General features: G+C 36.7%; 5 protein-coding genes across 8 annotated transcripts in view; 2 read left to right on the plus strand and 3 right to left on the minus strand.

Moving 5' to 3' along the window:
• The window catches only part of LOC126760815 (estradiol 17-beta-dehydrogenase 2), a 25355-nt gene extending 12616 nt beyond the window's left edge, over nucleotides 1-12739 (plus strand). For 3 of the 4 annotated variants that reach the window (XM_050476737.1, XM_050476736.1, XM_050476738.1), the window contains exons 3-4: nucleotides 11199-11959; nucleotides 12027-12739. In XM_050476737.1, coding sequence (XP_050332694.1) covers nucleotides 11209-11959; nucleotides 12027-12244 — 969 coding nt within the window. In that variant the 5' untranslated portion in view covers nucleotides 11199-11208 and the 3' untranslated portion in view covers nucleotides 12245-12739. Of the gene's footprint in view, nucleotides 1-4089; nucleotides 4374-11198; nucleotides 11960-12026 lie in introns of those variants that run through there. The other variant, XM_050476735.1, reaches the window with a different exon arrangement.
• Nucleotides 12721-15481, minus strand: LOC126760799 (molybdenum cofactor synthesis protein cinnamon). The gene is made up of 8 exons (XM_050476708.1): nucleotides 15293-15481; nucleotides 14455-15233; nucleotides 14214-14392; nucleotides 13888-14160; nucleotides 13666-13824; nucleotides 13447-13609; nucleotides 13126-13227; nucleotides 12721-13068 (listed from the first exon to the last, which is right to left on the minus strand). Exons 1-8 carry the CDS (start codon nucleotides 15324-15326, stop codon nucleotides 12925-12927), a joined length of 1833 nt encoding a protein of 610 aa, XP_050332665.1. The 5' UTR covers nucleotides 15327-15481; the 3' UTR covers nucleotides 12721-12924.
• Nucleotides 15482-15743: 262 nt separating this feature from the next.
• Nucleotides 15744-16451, plus strand: LOC126760822 (N-alpha-acetyltransferase 38, NatC auxiliary subunit). Its single transcript, XM_050476746.1, has 2 exons — nucleotides 15744-15890; nucleotides 15952-16451. The coding sequence occupies exons 1-2, from the start codon at nucleotides 15849-15851 to the stop codon at nucleotides 16327-16329; spliced, it is 420 nt and encodes a 139-aa protein (XP_050332703.1). The 5' UTR covers nucleotides 15744-15848; the 3' UTR covers nucleotides 16330-16451.
• On the minus strand, nucleotides 16362-16822 carry LOC126760823 (cytochrome c oxidase assembly factor 6 homolog). Its single transcript, XM_050476747.1, has one exon. The coding sequence runs from the start codon at nucleotides 16725-16727 to the stop codon at nucleotides 16446-16448; it is 282 nt and encodes a 93-aa protein (XP_050332704.1). The 5' UTR covers nucleotides 16728-16822; the 3' UTR covers nucleotides 16362-16445.
• Nucleotides 16823-16913: 91 nt separating this feature from the next.
• Nucleotides 16914-18486, minus strand: LOC126760812 (beta-1,3-galactosyltransferase 5). Its single transcript, XM_050476731.1, has 2 exons — nucleotides 18127-18486; nucleotides 16914-18055 (listed from the first exon to the last, which is right to left on the minus strand). Exons 1-2 carry the CDS (start codon nucleotides 18398-18400, stop codon nucleotides 17151-17153), a joined length of 1179 nt encoding a protein of 392 aa, XP_050332688.1. The 5' UTR covers nucleotides 18401-18486; the 3' UTR covers nucleotides 16914-17150.
• Nucleotides 18487-18490: the final 4 nt, after the last annotated feature.

An 18490-nucleotide genomic window follows, 5' to 3' on the forward strand; every position in this document is an offset into this window, starting at 1 on the left:
TGGTTGTATGAGCTGTGTGCTTTATGGTATTTGTTGTTTTTCACTGTTAATACGACGGTATGCCGAAAATATGTGCGATAATTGATAGGGAAATGAATTCTTAAGTGGTTTTGATTTAAAATGCTGACATTGTTCGTTGCAAGCTTTGTTATTTGCTGTGCCTCATGGTATACAGTGGACGAATAATACAATGAAATCTGTTACGAGAACTTAACCGTTATAGTTACTTCACTTTAGATGGCGAAAGAGCTTTACGTTCTTGAGTTAATTCAGCAATTCAGCACTTGAGGTTGCTAATACTAGTCAGCATGGTTCCAGCCATAAGGCGAATAATTCGCCTCTGTAATACAGAAGAAGTAAAACAAAATTCTTGATTCTTAACCTGAGACAGTGTTAAATTCGCTTGAATGCTTTTGATTTAGAGTTCACCAGGTGGTAATAATGAAAACAAAATCAGGTAAAGGTTTATAAAACACCCAATCTCAAATATTTAAACATTTGGAACAATAACTCTCTATTTTAACGCTCGCTACTTGACTAACAAGCTTATTATGCGGACCGAAAGTCTACTTGATATGACAAAAATATATAAAAACTTATCCCAAGTACTCTCGAAAGAATTTCCGAGCTCCATAAGTGCTTTAATCTTCATTAAAATAACATTCCATCGATATTTCGAGAAATCTACGAGCACATACATATAGTATGTATATACAAATATTCGATTACTTTTTAAAATTCAAATGAAAACAGTCATAGCTTGAAGCAAACTTAATTGCTAAATAGCAATGGGCTGCAATGCGATCAACAATTTTGAAATTAAAACACGTACAAACCGCAATTTGAAAAATTATATTGTTGTTGTTGTGATTCCAAGGAAATTTCTCTTTTTCAGGCAAACAAAGCCACTATTTCAAGACGTTTACATGCAAATAGAGAAACGTGAACTAAAAAATCAAATAATATTAAGTGCAAACACATATAAAGTATACATGTCTGTCCATCAGATACATACATTTTCGTATATTTTTTCGTTATTTTTTCTAGTGGCAGCTGCCATTTATGCAAATGTTAGGCAATGCGACGTGATCGACACCAAAAAAAGGCTGCGCATTTCACACAGGTGAAGACACAAGCGCACATACATAAGTATATATGTATGTATACGCAATAAACAGCATTGTATTGCCAATCATTTTGATAATATATATGTATATACAGATACATGTACATATGTATACAATGAATACCAAAAAGCATTAAATGCATAGTGGCGTTAGAGGTGTTGTAGCGTCATAGAGCTTTATTTTTGGCTTGATATGCAAAGCACCTGAAGTATGCGTTCAATGAAAAATTAAAAATATGGTAATAGTAGTTAAATATATACGCATTGATTAAGTGCGCATGTGTAAACATTATGGCGCTAAATACCAGTTGGTATGCGAAATACGCAAGTGCGCATAAACTGATTAGCTATTTTGGCAACAACTATTAAAAAATTAAAAAAAAAAGAAAATTAATTATACGTAACTTAATTTTTTTAATCTTTCCCATCACGCTTTTAGTTCAACGATTTCCAATAAAAATAAAAATAAATAAATAAAATAAAATAAAAATAAAAAATAATATACTATAAAAAAATAATTCCATTTTAGAAGGTATTGGTTTGAGACACATTTCTAAATCACAAAAATTTTATGTAATTCTAAATTTACAATTGATTAAAGTTTTGTTTTTATAATGAAAATCGTATTATGTTGTTATTGTACATTTTTTCGCACGAGCAGTGGTTTTCGTCAGTATAGCGTTAAGCTTGCATAAATTTGAACGTTCACTTCCACCCAAGCCAATGTGACTTTAAGCTAGTAATTATTTTTCACTGAATTAATTATAGACAAATTAGTTATAAAGCGTCGTAACGATACGTGAAATACTCGTAGAATGTATGTAAATGTCTGAGATTTGATATACAAGATAATAGAAAAATTTGTTCACGTTTAAGCTTTTTAAATTATATGTATGGATGTACATATGTATATTTTGCTAGTCATTGCCTTTAAAGAGTTTCGAGTAAAAATAAATTTGGTTTGTATTGGGCTTGTGACAAACAACCATTTATCAAAAAATACGCATCAAAAATAAATAATAGTTTTGCAAACAAAACACCAGTAAAGCTGATGGTTTTTTGTTTTGTTATTGAAAACAACATTGAAACACTTTGTCGGCATTACAGCTTATTTGCGCAGAAACTTCACACGATAGATAACTATTCAGTTATTTAAAGTAACAACAAAAGATAAGACGCTATTCAAACAAGTGGCTGTCAATGAGTCTGCATAAATGTATTAATTGTTTTGGTTATGATATGCGCACATCTGCCCACACGCACTTTCCACTACAATGTTTGCTTTCCATATAAAGGTAAGCGTTGTTGTTATTATTTTGTAGTGTAGTGAAATTCTATAGATATTTGCGTTTAAAATTCTTTTCACAACTGCTTAATTCTTAAATCCCATCAAATCACTTGTTGTTGCAGAACTTGAGTATTGCTATTCTATTTTGTTCTTTGCTTTTTATAGTGGTATTCATTAATATTTGAAATAAGATATTCAATATCACTTAAGCACTTTTATATATGGCTTATTTATTGCCTTATATAATATATAATCTGCCTAATATGTATTGTAATTTATTATTATTTTGTGTGTCACCCTTGATGAACTCATCCTGCTTGAAAATCTTTATTTGCATAATTTGTTTATAAGCTCTGCGCATTGTTGGCTTAACACAATTTCTTTCTTTGTGGCTTATTTGTTTTGAAATTTGTATTTATTTATGTCATCCACACCTACTCTCGTACTTAAATGGCTTCATGGGCGCCTTATGAACACTTGTTGCTGGGAATAGCATCAAGCTGGCTTATAAGCACAGCTAAGTGGCACTCCACACAACTCAAAAGCTTAGATTTGTTTAAAAATAACATTTGTTTGTGTTTTTAATAAGTAAATGGAACTCATTCTACGAATAGAAGCATGTACGCAGCAAAATTTGGTGACTGACGGCGGTGAACGTTTCGCAAAATCCAACTAATATTTAGGTTATTTCATAAAAATAATTAAAAAGATACGAAAAACTTACCTAATCAAGTGTGATAGAAGGATAATATTTCTAATGTTAGTAATGGGTGGTTATTGAAAATCTAGGCACTCAAAGGTAGCTGCAGTAATGGTAACATGAACGTGCATGCAAGCGAACCTGCAGATTTGCGTTGATGTTCTTTTCGTTTGTTTATGTTGATGCTATTTCATGCATATACAGTTACACTTATCACTTCACACATATATATATTAATAATTTAACACATTTACTTTGGTAAATACATTTTATTTAACAAAATTAACTGCATCTGAAGTTTTCACATTTACATTTTCGTTGAAAGCGCGTATAACAGGACATGGAAGCTGTTTGACAGGCAGAGATTTGGCGGAGATTTTACAGGGTTGCTTTTACATTTTTGAATAAAGTTTATAAAATTAAAAGAAAATTGTAATTAAATTTTAAATAGCAAAATTTCCCACTAATAACTGCATTCAATGCATTATTTTAAAGTTTTCAAATAACATTTTGAATTAAATAAGCATTTGTAGGAAAAACATTGGTAATATGAAAATATTTGGACATAAAACATTAGTTGCAGTGCTATTGTGATTATAGCGGAAGCAGTATTTTTTATGTAAATTCAATAACAAAAACTTTTAACAAACTAGCAAAATTTGTTTATATTCTGTAATATTCCCACACAAATCTCTGCAAACTTGCAAACACCATTAAAATGCAATTTAATAATATAAATGCATTTAATTGTTTTGGGTGTTGCCACACACTCAGCATTCTTACACACACATATGAGAGCGAGTAAGTAGCAAGAACGAGCGTAAAACGAAACGGAATTGACAAGTGGGAAACAGCTGTTTGTCAAATTACATTGTGAACAGATCCGGCGCAATTTCCCGCTTCCGCACAATATTCATAGTAATTGCCGCTTATTTTCTCGATGTACGTATTTTCGCTTAGTGTGCGGATTTTTCGCAGTTTAATTGCTTTTAATATGCTTTTGCAATATTCTTAAGCAAATTGCAGCGTTTATTGAATATTCTCACGCGAGAAACAATTGCAATTTAATTGCATGCGCTGTAATAGACCTGCTGGCAAAGGAGAGTCACAAAGGAAAAAAGTTGGAAAAAACATAAAGCACACACAAATTCAAAACCGGATTGCTAATTAGTGACTGGTGATTGGCAAATGGCAAAACGGCAGCGCGTTTGGGGCCAAATTAGCAAATGCATGCAAATAACATTAACAAAACACCAACAGTAAGTAAAACATTTTGACGAAAACTGCAAATAGCGCAAAATAATAATATTTTAAATTAACGCCGAATGCCACCGCCCAGCGCAATTTGCAGCGTCGTATATGCATAATCGTTAAACTTGGTTATCTAGCGCATAATAAACCGCTAGTGGACCTGACCAACGAAAATGTTGGCGTTTGTGGTTGTTTACCCGCATGAGCGACGCTCAGCGTTAAGCAATACAAGCTCGCTCTATAAGTGTACGTATGTCTTATGCAGACCGCAGTGGGCAAGGGACGCTCATGTAATACATACAAATCGATATGTGTGCATGTTGAGGCAAAGGCAAATCAAGCGTTGCGGTCTAATTTGTAAAAGCGTAAAAGTGAAATTTCAAAGGCGGTTTGTGGTTGCAACGGCGCATGCTTCGGCGGCTAATTTGCGAAATATGGTTGCGCTCTAATTTGTTTACATTTTTTATGGCATATTTTAATTTTTTACCTGGCATTAACTGAGCGCTTATCACGCGCAATTGTTGCATGTCAAAGGAAAAACGATTTTCACCAGCATGCAAGCGCTGTAAATCGCCATTGGAGTGCACGTTAAATATTTATATTTTATTGACATGTTTAAGAGTAAATGTGTGCGTTAATTGTGCATTACACGCATAGCTGTTGATTTTTGCCGCGTGATGTAGTTCGAAAAACAACATTTTTGCGTGAAAGCAAGTCATTAACAGATGCTCAGCGGGGTGAAAATGTTGATGCCATTTGAAAACCACTCAAGAGCAATACCAGTTGTATAGCTGTAGTGTTTTTTACTTACTATTACGTAAATATCCTCTAATTTGACGCATTTTTAATGATTTTTGTGACATTTGCAGCTTTTACGAATTTCCACTACTTTTGGCAATTCCCAACGCGTTACATTGTTGTGCAAAATCCCCAAACTGCAAGATCTTGATAGTCTTTGGCGGTACACAGCCGTTAACAAGCTGCCATAGACATCAAGCAATTTTTTACCACAACAAGTTTTGGTTGTTGCACTTGTGCGCCTGCGCCAGCGCCACGCTTTGGCTGTGTTAAATGTTTACATTTCACTTGCTTTTATGGCAGGTGCACTCGCTTCGCGCTGCTGCAGTTGTTGCATTGTGAGCGGAAATGCGCAAATGCGCGCTCGACTGCGGCCAAATTGACCGTTATGGTTGTAACTTGCTGTATAATAATTTTGGTGTGGTGAACAGCTTTAAATAGCAACCCACCGTTTCGGAGTGTTTGTTTTTACGGCGCGCGGTTGTTTCTGGGTTACGTATACGCAATGCGCAGCGGCATTTAGTGAGTAAAGAGTGAAGGGTGCATGTGTTGCGCAATTGTTTGTGCTAAATATTTTTCCATAAAAAATTTTGTATTTATATTAATATGAATATTTTCTATTCAAGCAACCAACGCAACATTATTCTTCAATATGTTTTTTCACTCGTGTCATATTCACTGCAAATCTACGCGTTCGCTACACCACACGCATGCAGTTTTACTTAATCCCAACGACCCAATAGCATAATTCTGCGCATAAAAGTCATAGCAACGGAAAGCGCGTACGTTCTTTACCATTCCATTCACACATACAGAGCGCGTCAGAAGCGGCTTTACACTTTGAAATCAGCGTGTCTATGCGCAAAGACCAATGCACATCCGCATTATTTCTAGGATGCGTTCAAGCAGCAGCGCAACTTTTTGCAGTCACTCAACTGCAAGTGCCACTAAGACCGTCAGTGTGAAGTTGCAATGTTGCAATGTTGCCGTTGAGTTGTTTGTAGGTGTGTCTGTGTGCGGCTGGCTGACCTCCAATACATTGTAGCCATGTAATTTCTATGCGCACGAAGCGCGTACTTTCTACACAATTTTTGTTTGTGCTTTTCTTGCAGTCGCACAAAGAATGTGGTTAGTACGCACTGAGCTGTGTAATTGGCAATGCAATATAAAATTGCAGTCGATTGAAATTTACGCACGTACCAGTGACGATCACAAGAACTGCTTGAGAGTGCTAAATATGTATGTGCTTGTATGTATGTTAGTAATCACATGCTTGACTTTATAAGCGCTTAGACCGGCACTGGGTTATGTAGTGGTACCTAAATAGCATGAAAAACGTGTGATATTTAGAGCGTCCAAGTGACCCAAATGCGGTTGCCGTAAAGATTACAAGGTGAAAAAGAGTGTCACTGACAGTTGATATACATAAGTAAACAAGACAGTAGTATGTGCTTTTATAGCTTACAAGTGCGGTTAAAAATAAAAAAGAAATTAGCGGCATATGTTTACAGCATTACCGTAATGCGCAAGCAACAAGAACAACAAAAATACCAGTTACAATAATTAAATTATAATTTTAAAAACAATTAATTAACTTTAAGCAAGCAGTCTTGTGATCGCATCCTAATCACCTCATTAGTTATCGACTTTCGATGCCATTGCCATCTATCATCACTTTCATTATTATTAATAATTTATATTTTCGTGCATTGCGCTCATTAAATTGTCGCTCGCGGGCACGTGATTTATTTATATTTAAGCTCTGGATTCGTTTTTGAAAATTATAATAAATAGCTGCAACCAATTGAAGCCAGACATGCAATTAGTCGCCATGTGTCCGTTGAACCGCGTCACTTTTTGAATACAAAAGCTGTTGCTGGGTTAGGCTTTCCAACTATTTTAGTTTTTATAGAAAATTTATTTAGTTGGTAATTTTTTGAGTTAAATCTTCAAAAATTTGAACAAATTGCGCAATTGGCAAAAGCTTTACAGCCTCGATTTAATTATTGCCATTCTCTTTGCTATTTTGGTATTGCTATAAGCACCTGTTAGCACCAAAAAAGCCTTGAAATACACTGCACGAGTATTTCAAATATGTCGATTTACCTCTAAAGCAAAATTTTGCGCAATAATGTTTTTCATTCAAGTTAATTTTTATTTATGTTTTTTTCTTTGTTAAACTGCGATTTTTTTGAAAATGTTCTATGCAACTCATATAACTTTAGTGGCAGCTCAATTAAATGAGTTAATATTGTTGCGTTGCTGTTGATTTAATTAATACCAAATTCGTATGCCAACAAAAAATATGTCAATTAAGAAATTATGTTGCAATATATTTCGCTTAGGTGACTTTGGTGACAATTTTATATACGGCTTGATTGCTGCGCGCGAATTGCAGCGTTGCTGCTATAAAAGTTAATTGCTTGTTTCCAGTTTTAATGAATTTTTGTGTTTGTTTTTATACTTTTTCTTTATTTTTTTTTTTTAATTTTTAAATTTGTTTTTATTTTTTTTCTATTTTCCTTTTAATTTTTTAATTTTTTTTGCTTAGTCTTTTTGTGCCTACTATTATTTTTGATTGTGCATTTGATTTTTTTCTTTTGCTGCACTTCCTTTTTTAAATTTCATTATTTATTTCGTTTCTTTCGCTAATTAAAAGCTGTGGTGAGCTTGTCTGTGGCTGTGCTTCATTATTTTTTCGTTGATTTTTCAATTAACAATCAATTTCTTTTCTTTATTTATTTTTTTTTTCAATTTTTTACTTGCCATTATGCGCTTAGTGATTTTTCGCATTTATTTTATTGTGCCTGTTTTTTAATTAGTGGCTTTTGGCTTGCTTTTATGAGCTACTGCGCGCAGCTAAACTGAAGTTGTTGTTTTAATTATATAGATTGTGAAATATTTTGTTAATTTACAGTATTTACATAACATATGACGCTATTTAAAGCAATGTAAAGACCATTATTTAATATACTGCTATATAAAAGTAATTTTTTTTATTTTTACGAATATTTTTTTAACAAATATTTTTGTATATTTATTTTTACAAATATTATTTAAAAATTTTTTTACATATAATACTTGTTTATTCGAATTTAATTTAATATAAATATTTCGCTTGAGAATATGATCATTAAATACTTATTAACAACGTTTTTATTGCAACCACTTGACCGATTTTTAGAAAATCATAGTGCTGATGGCATGCTTCAACAAGCGACACGCACAAACAACGGCGACAAAGTTATTTCTATACAAATGTTTCGCATCGGACATTGAAACGTCCTCACCATTATCCATTATTCATTCATAAATTACGCTTTCAATTAAAAATATTTAAAAAAATCTGCTGTTTGACTATGAGCGCGCGCCGCATCTGAGGTTATTAGATTTATTACGCGTTCAACTGTTGATTATTTGTTAACTTGTTCTATCTTTGGCTCTGTTATTTTAGATTTTTTGCTTCGTCATTTTCAGCGTCAAACGAATTTGCGATACAACTGGCCCAGCAAGCGTTGGGGGCTAAGTTCAATGCGTTCAGCATAAAAGTATGACACTTATAGTAATTCACCTGTCATAAAAGTAATTTCGAAAATAGCTTAATTTGTTTTGTCTAATTTGTTTTCTAGGGGTTTATTTGTTTATTTTTGAATTAGTAAGCGCTCGTTAAGCCTTTCACTTATTCTGCTTTGTGTGTGTTTCAGTTGCTACTCAAGCACGCAAGACGGCGATCGTAACGTGCGATAGCGGATTTAATCCACATGCTGTGATCATATGAAAGCAGTAAATTGCTTAGCGTGTAGAAAATTTTGAAAATACATTAAAATTTATATACATATGTATATGTATTTGCTTCTATATACGAATGTATAACTTTTTTTTGTATTGTACTCAATTTGCTGGAATGTTGATTTGCTATGCAAAAAAAGTTTTTTCAAGCAACGAATTATTTTTAGTTTTTATTGGAATTATTAATTTTTCTCTTTTGTATAGAAATCTGCGATAAATATTTTATAAAGCTTTTAAATAACAATTCTTGCTTGAAGTATACCTGACATCAATGAAGGGTGACAGATACCATACATAAAGTAAACAAACATTGGACAACACTGCTTGTTTATTTGTCAAATAAATTGCTGCATTTAAATAAGCCAATATAAAATATATCCCTTTATTAATTTTAACAGCTCTTGTGCAACTTATGCTAATTATTTACTGCAATAAAAACAAAAATAATTAAATTTAATGATACAACCGGCCTGATGTTCGAATTTAACCATGACTTCACATGATACGCGCTTGTAACCTTAAATTATTGCATTAAATTTAATTAAAATCTCGCAACGCAAATACAAAAACAAATAATTTAAATTTAGCCCACCACTATTATGCAAACAGTTCAATTAAAATCCAAATATACTAAATCGAAACACTTCAAAGCACATTGTGGCAAGAGGCCCACTTGAAGGTCCCAACTCGTCCATTCATTGCATGCTACAGTTGCTTGAGGTCGTAGCTGCATCAACCAGTGCAATGCACCACTTGTGGCCGTCGATGTGTGACACGGTTTTGCTTTTTTTCTGCATGCGGTCAGTGTTTACCAGCGGAGGCGGCGGCCAGTCGTCAAGGGTCCAACGCTTGTGCAATACATTCTTTTTAATTTCTCGCCTATGTTTTTATGCGCTTTTTGATTTGTTGCAAAAACAAAGTTGCTGAATTAATTGCCTGCGCAGCTTTTTCATTTTAGCTTTCTACCGCGCCGCTGACGTGCGTCATGTGAGTGTGTGTTTGTGCAGCGCCTTTCACCATGCGCTTTCGGTGGAGTGTTGCAACTGTAGCGCCTCTGTTTTTACGACTTTTTCACTTGCGAAACCGCAAGCGTTTACAATGTAGTAATAGCCAGCTGCAGAGATCTAACGGTAATTGTTGCAATTTCTTGGTTTTCTAAAAGTAGTATGTTTTCTGTTGGCATGCAGAGGCGTTAAAACGCTTTCGCTTGCATCTCTATGTTTTGCTTTGATTATTTCTATACAGTCAGTTCATCTAAACGCGTAATTCCACACATTTTTACTTTGCATTTATCTGCGGCAGTTCGCCCTACGCCCAACCACTCATTTGGCATTTGGTATGCAAAACACGTCTCTTAAGTGCATTAATGGGTCTATTTGCCGAGCTGGTGGCCAGCGTTAGTCTGTTCTGACAATTTGTCTGTCGCATGCCGCTTGACCGTTGGAATTTTAATGAGTTTTTCCATAATTGTTGGTTACATTAATTTTTATTATTTAAACGGCAATGTTTACCTTAGCAAGGAAGATATGAGTGTAAGTGTACAATAATACGTAGTTACGTCTAAAAATACCCGTACTTATGGCGAATGTAGGAAATGAAGAGGCGGAAGCTTCGTATTTATGTATGGTTGTACTGCAAACCTGTTTAAATACATGGCGACGTTGTATAAGGACAGGAGCACAGTGGAAAAGGAGAAATGGCCTGAATTGTTTTTTAAGACTTCCGCTTACACATTTAATAAAAAAATGGAATGAAATCATAAAATAGAATACAAGATGGATGGGAATAAAATGAAACAGAACAAAAAGTAAATAAATAAAAAAGAAATAAAAAATAATAATTGAAAATAAAAATAAAGTAAAATATAATAAATAATAAAATAATATAATATAATTATGTGTATCTGAAAAAAAATGTATTCTATTTTGTGACAAGGCTGTTGCTCAACATAGACCTGTGACCTTCTAAACCCTTTTGTGGCGGGCGCTAATAAAATCCAAAGCCTTTTGCGCAGGTTTTATCAATGCTCAATATTTAAGACGTGCTTAGTGTAACAATTAATTGCTAAATCGTAGCCGAGTGAATTGTCTATAGTTTTTATAAACTCTTATACACAGGCTTGCAATAATTAATTATTTTTTTACTATATTTTTAATTATTTTATATGTTGAGAATAATTTTATACAATTAAGTTCTATTTTGCTTATTATTTCATGTTTTTTAATGTATCTTCCCTCTCCGCGCAGCAATGACATAATGGAACCGATGACCGCATTGGTTTTGGCCTTCCAACTGTTGGCACTCTTCTCCATCGCCGGCGCGCTGCTTATCTACCTGATATGCAAGGTGCGCGACGACACTGCTGAGGTGGCTGAGTCCCAACCGGGCACAGTGCTCGTGACCAGCGCTGACACCGCGCTCGGCCTGCAGCTTTGCACGCATCTGGCTAATAAGGGCTGTCGCGTGTTCGCCGGCATGCGCGATGCGCAAGACTCACTGCCCGCCAAGCTGCTCAATGGTTGGCTGAAGATGCGCGAGTATAACGAGGAGCCAGTGCGCGGCGCCATCATACCCATGCAGCTGGATGTGACGCGCGAAGATGTGCTGCGCGAAACCACCAGCGCAATGGGCGCGCACATGAACGCGGGTGAGCGTGGCATAGCGGCGGTGATCAATACGAGCGGCAGCCTTTTTCGCGGACGCGTCGAAGTGCAGGAGGCGCAGCAATGGGAGCATATGCTGAAAACGAATATATTGGGCTCGTTGCGCGTGGCCAAAGCGTTTGTAGGCTTCTTGCGCCCGACTAGGGGGCGGCTCATCTATTTGGGCGCCGGTGCCGGCCAGGGTAGCGGTGATGGTTTGGTGGCATTCAATGCATCGCGCGCCGCTGTGGAGAAGTGTGTGGACGAGCTGCGCAAAGAGCTGCAACCGTATGGTGTGAGAGTGGTGGCGCTGGACACGACCGGTTTAACGGCAGAGGCGCTGTACAAGGCGCCGGTGCCGCACAGTGAGTACTGATGGCGCTTGGCGTTTTTTTTATGCAAGTAACGGTTTTTTTTTTTATTTATTAATAGCCAACACGGAGAGTGAGGGCGCACCGACACAGTATACGGCGGATGTACTGAGCGCAAATGCCTTGCAGGTGATTGAGCGCGCCTTGTGGGATGTGGTGCCGCTGGAACGCTACCAATTGGTGCAAAATAGTAAACTGAATTTCATGTTGCCATGTCGTTCATCCTTGCGTATGACGAAATTGGGTGCAGGTGTCAGCCGCGGCGTGCAGCGGGTTTGAACAATGAGGCACAAAATAAACAACGGTTGTTACGTGAGCTAAAAGCACAATGCCGGAAGCATGGAGGAAAGATATTCTAGCGCGACTTGGATAACAATATTTGGGGACACTCCAAAAATTTGTTTTGAACAAATATACAATTTTATATAATTTTTCGATTTAAGAAAATGCAAAGTTTACATGGAAACTGCGGTACAATTTTTTTCAACAAAAAATATTGCACAAAATTTTACACTTTTTTTCAGAGTCTAATGAAAAACCAATTAACAGCTAGTTATTCCCAAATTAGTAAGAATAATTTGAGGTTATGTTGGTTGTATGTGCGAAATTAGCAAAACGATGTTCGCTAGGTCTACCATAGCACTTCCCATGTAAACTGTCGTTTTATATTTTTATTAATATATACATATACATATATATAGTTATACATACGTATGTAAAGTGCAACTTTGCTTTGTAAATAATGAAACTAATAATTATATATTTTGCTGCATATTTTATTTTATTATTATTTGTTACTAAAAAATAAAATCGGCTGCCAAAATTACTAACTTTTATATAACTGCTTTCGCAAGACAATAATACACTGCTTAAAACACAACTTTTTGTGGAATAAAAATTTCAAATTCGATAAGGCCAATGCAGACCATGTCCTGTAGGAACTCGTAGTGTAAAAAAGTTTATTCATATTTCGAGATGAAATCGTAGCGCAACACCGAAGCGCGATACACATCGCCCGCCACGGCGTTTGGCTTACTCGCTGTGCGTCCGGGCAAATGCACGAGCACATCAGCGCCCACAATGCTTTGCAAACGGCTGCTCATCTGCAAAGAAAAGTCATCAACGGCACTCAGCATAATGCAAAGGCGCCTAATATTTACCTGACTACCGTTGACCGTGGCGTATAAGCGACCATTCTTGTTAGTCACGGCGGCGCGCACATATTCCGGGCGCGGATCGAGCGCTATGCTATCATTCTGCAACTAAAAACAGAAAAAAGTGTAGAAAAACAACAAAAAAAAAAGAGATACATATATACATATACATATAATATGATTAGCCAAAACAAAAGCTAGACAAATACAACACTTGCAATAAATGGCGCAATTAGTAAATTATTCGGCAGGCTGATAACGCGTACTTGAGATATTGATTTCCTTTAGTTATAAGCTAACAAATACGTAATACTAGCTATCGCTTACAGTTATAGGTAGCGAGGCCAATTCGCACTTATCACGCTGCCAGCCGGCAAACGAGCGTATGGCCGGCAATACAAACAAATGAAACGTGACGAATGCGGAAACCGGATTGCCTGGCAGGCCGAAGAAGTAACTCTCATTTTTGGAAGCGAAGGTCATTGGCTTTCTAAAACAACAAGAAACTTAAAAAAACATATTTAGTGAGGTTAGGTCAGTACTAACCCCGGTTTCATGTTGACACGTCCGAAATTGATGGTGAAGCCTAAACTTTTCAGCGCCGGCTTGATGTAGTCCTTATCGCCCATGGAAACGCCACCGCTGCAGATGATGAAGTCCACGTGTTTGTATAATTCTGCGATTTTGCCTTTAACAGCTTCCAAGCTGAAAGCAGTAAACTTTTTACACCAGTTTCACCACAAAATTGTTGACGTGCATTGTGCTTACTCATCGCTAAGTACCAGTTTGTGTGCGCATTCGAAACCGAAATACTGTAACAGCTCCGCCAGCATAGTCGTATTTGAGTCGTAAATTTTGCCCATCTCTTCGGCTTGTTCGGGCGCTAAGAGTTCACTGCCAGTGGAGATTATGCCAATTTTCGGTTTGCGCACACCGCCCAAGTTCCTGCCTACCGATGAGAGTACCGATTTGATAACTACAGCTGAGTGATCAACTGAGGGGAACAGTTTGCTGCCTTTGCGTAGATCTGAGCCTACGGGGCTGTAAGTAAAGCGTTTATATAAGCTGAAAGTAAGCTGCAGTTGCTAATTTACCGTATATCGAGATTTGCTTTTGGTTCTATCAAAATTTCCACTAAATCCTCTTCGCCAGTCTTCTTCCGCTTCAGCAATTTAGTGTCCTCCACTTGCACAACACAATCGGCGTAATGCGGTACTGGCGCGCCCGTGTTGATTTTGTAGCATTCATCCTCCTCTAAGTCGTGCACTATTATCTGCAGTAAGACCATGTTTTAAAAGCACAACACACCTAAAAATGGTATTTATAAAAGCGTACCTCATCTCCGGCTGCTATGTAGCCTAGCACTTTTTTCGTGCCGGAGAAGCCTGTAGATTTCATAGCATAGCCATCTTTGATGGATGCACGAAATGGTGGTATATCCACTGGTGACAAAAATTCATTGAGTAACTGCGCGACTGCGCGTTGTTGTTGCACTGTTTGAAATATTATCTCTAGCGCTTGCACTACCGGTATCATTGCAAAGGGCGAATTTCTATCGCTATCATCACCTTTACCAGTTTTATGTGGACAGATGTGCCCGCTTGGCGTCGCAATACCATTACTCCCCTGCAATTCGGCATGTACTCGTCGCACAAGCGGTAACTCGTTGCCAATTAATTGCAACGCATGTGGCAATAGTTCACGCACCACTTCGAAACATTCCGCTACTGCTTTTTCACTGCCCGGAAAGTTAAGTATCAACGTGCTGCCCGCAATACCACAAACACCACGCGTTAATGCGGCAAAATGCGTTTTTTGCAGTGACGCTTGCGCAATATATTGCGTTAGTTGTGGACACTCTTTGTCAAGCAAAATTTTTGTTGCTTCTGGTGTGACATCACGTGGCGCAAAGCCGGTGCCCCCCGTGGTAATAATTGCACTTACACTCGGTGACTTCTGCGCAATGAGTTCACGAAGTTTATCGCTGATTTGTTCACGTTCGTCAGGTAATATTGCTGTGATGATGCGCGCATTTTGAAAGGCATTGCAGATGAGCTTAACCAAACGTGGGCCACTGCGATCCTGCCCTGCGTCTTGGCTACAGGTGTCGCTAACTGCGAAGAAAATAATTTATTTAACAAAGTTAATCTCGAATTCATACCAGCAAACTCACTCGTTAAAACAGCGAAAACAATTTCATCAGCCATCTTCACGCTTTGACGATTGCGGCTTTAATGCTTACCCAGATAGTAGAGCAACTTGAACAATTTAAGCAAATAGGAAAAATAAAAAAACAATAATAGCACGAAAATTAATTGTTAAAAATAAAGAACGGCGAAAAAAGTCAAAGATAACGAAATGACAGCGCTTCGTTCTTATCTAGCAACGTCAGCAGAGAAAAGCCGGTCGCTGCGCTGCTTTCACGCTGGTTGTTTTTAAATACAAAAAAGCATAATAAAATAATTTAAAATAAAGAAAAAATTTTGGTATTTAAAAATTTTCTTTTAATCCAAAAATTTTGAAATACTTTGGTTTTTATTTTTATTTTTATATTTATAAAATGTTTAAAAAGCAATTACATGCAACCCAGTTTTACCTCTCCTATCTTCTCATATTCTATTTTGACACTGAATTGTTTGCCGATCAGCTGTTCTTCACTAAAGTGTGAAAGTTTTGAATAATTTATATCATTCGCTTAAATTTTTAAGTTAGACACAAATTTATTTATAATGAGTGATCATAGTTCATACGATAATGTGCCAAAAATTGAGGTTAGTGCTAATTATAAGTTTTCCAATAAATTCTATAATAATATTCATATTCTCTTCGTAGCAATCACCACCACCACAGCTCAATACATCCAACAATAATAGCTCTAACACTTTTAATAATGTTACCACAAATGCGCCGGCAACAATTGAAAAGGAGCTAACACCAGGACGTTGCAATCTACAAAATTGGTTGGGTCACACATTCCGCGTTGTTATAACTGATGGACGAGTGCTTGTTGGTTACTTCAATTGCACCGATAAGGATGCCAATGTTGTGTTGTCAATGTGCGCCGAATATCTAGAGGAAGGAAAAGATGCGCGCATACTTGGTAATGTTATGATACCAGGCAAGCATATTGTTTCCATCGCCGTGGATATGCCCAAAGATACCGCATTCGCACATAAACCGAATACACCGTCAGCACCTGAAGCACTTTAAAGCTAACATTGAAAATTGTCAACAAGTCAACATTTAGTAATTTATATATACACAATTTAAGTGAGAACTTTTATTTAGTTTAACATTAGCAAGCGTAAATTAAATTTAACTAAGAACTATGACTGTTTTTGTGCTGTTGCTTTGTTTTTCTCCTCGAGTGGGTCATATCCTTTTTCCATGCGTTCCTTAAATTGTTCGTATGTACGTTTGCGATCAAAATGTTTCACCCATTGGCGAGGACAGGATCCTTCGAAAGCTTTGCGCAACTTTTGACAAACATCCGGCACCTTTTCACCACTTGTGGAACTGTGTTTTGGAGCGTTCTCATTCAAGCATTCCCAGTATTCATCGCGTGACGCCCAACAACGCGTACGTTCCTCCTTGGTGGGAAAACTCATTGTTCTTTAATTTTTATGGTTTTATTAGAAAATAGTATGAATTAAATTTAGCTCGTCTATAAACGCAATCGGCAGTGACATAACCTAACAACTGTCAAAACATCAGCTGATTGGGGATTACGGAGAAGAAGACAAAACAGAACAGTAAATATTTGGGTGGCAGAGGGCTTAAATTAAAAAGTACTATTAAGTTGAGGTAACTATTGTTTATTTAGGAAATAGAAAAATATCAGTTATATAAAATATAAACTTGTTTAAGAGGACACTATTATATAGTTATAACTAAATATATATACATATATTTAAATATATATGTATATACATTTGCAATAAAAACATTACAGTCTATCTTATTGAGTATATATAAAATATGGACGTTACTCTTGAGATTCGTATCACATTAGCAGTAAGCCCGTTTCATCATCACAAAGCCACTTGTTTCACTTGTCCGCTGCCATGATCGGGTAAAAGATGTTTTGCACTGCCAACACAAGTCTTCTTCAACGACTTTTCTGGTGGTCTCTTGCTACATTCATCAAAGTAGCACTTTTCAACGTTGTGTAAAAATTCAACCAGCATTTTATTATCACCACCATTGGGTCCAACAAAGTATTCGCACTCGTAGCTGCTTTGGCTTTTCAGATCGCGTACGCAACAATCCATAAACTCCGCATTAGCCGAGTACCATGCATTTAAATGTTGCATTGATATATTTAACTTCTCACGCAAAATACCCGTAACCCAAGTGTCATCAATCCAGAAGAACGGTGTTTGCTGTGCTTGCTCCACCAAACGCAAAGCTGTTGCTGCATTAGTAATATAAAGCCAACCTGAGAGATAGGCGGGATAAGTTGTTCTTGGCCATTCATGTTCAGAAACGAACCATTTGTTGGCAACATTACGTACAGGTGGTCTAGCATTGAGCACATAACCGGCCAAATATGCTTGTGAGGCAATTAAAGTTGGCTGTTGCACTTCAAGTGACTCCAAGTAGCGACGAAAGTGGAATACGTCGTATATAATATCATCATCTATTTTTATGATAAATTTGGCATTGGGACAGTCGGTGGCAGCCCATCGCAAGCCCATCACATGTTTATAGCTCAGATTGCGATAGGCTTCCTGAAAGTTGCCTTGCAATATGTCTCCAAAACGTTGTTGCTCATCTAGCACTTGCTTTTGTGTTATATATTTCTCCTTAGTTGGCAGTGCAGCTAGCAGGAAGATGCGTTGCATTCCCATTTCTGCAAGTTTACTTTGTGGTGCTGCTAAACGATGTGCAGCGCGCAACTCGTCATGTCCAGCATAAGATGTCACAATAATGATGGCTATGAGTAATAATTTGCAAATTAAAGGAATTATTGCGTTTTCTGCGGTCATGTAACAGAGTGTTACTTACCCAATAGCCCTTTATCATTCTTGCGACACACATTATTTGGTATTTCGTACTTAAAGTCAGTTAAATTCACCAGTCGATTTAGTTTTAAATCAGTTTCAATGTTTTGTGGTGTTGCCTGCTCCTGTGACACGTCCTTTTCCAATGGAGGCAGGTGCGTCAAGAATTCGTCTCTCTTCGCATTAGGAGCAAAGTAATCTATGCAAACTAGCAATATAATCACTGCAACTACGATAAGAGTTAAACATTTATACGCAATACGACCGCGCAAACGCATTTTAATACATTTTATTCTAAAAACTCAAATGAAATATGTAAATGAACTTTCTGTCAACAGCAATGTAAACAATTACAGCTGCCGCGGAAT

Source organism: Bactrocera neohumeralis, chromosome 5 (assembly GCF_024586455.1).
Source record: "Bactrocera neohumeralis isolate Rockhampton chromosome 5, APGP_CSIRO_Bneo_wtdbg2-racon-allhic-juicebox.fasta_v2, whole genome shotgun sequence".
In the NCBI taxonomy this organism is placed as follows: domain Eukaryota; kingdom Metazoa; phylum Arthropoda; class Insecta; order Diptera; family Tephritidae; genus Bactrocera; species Bactrocera neohumeralis.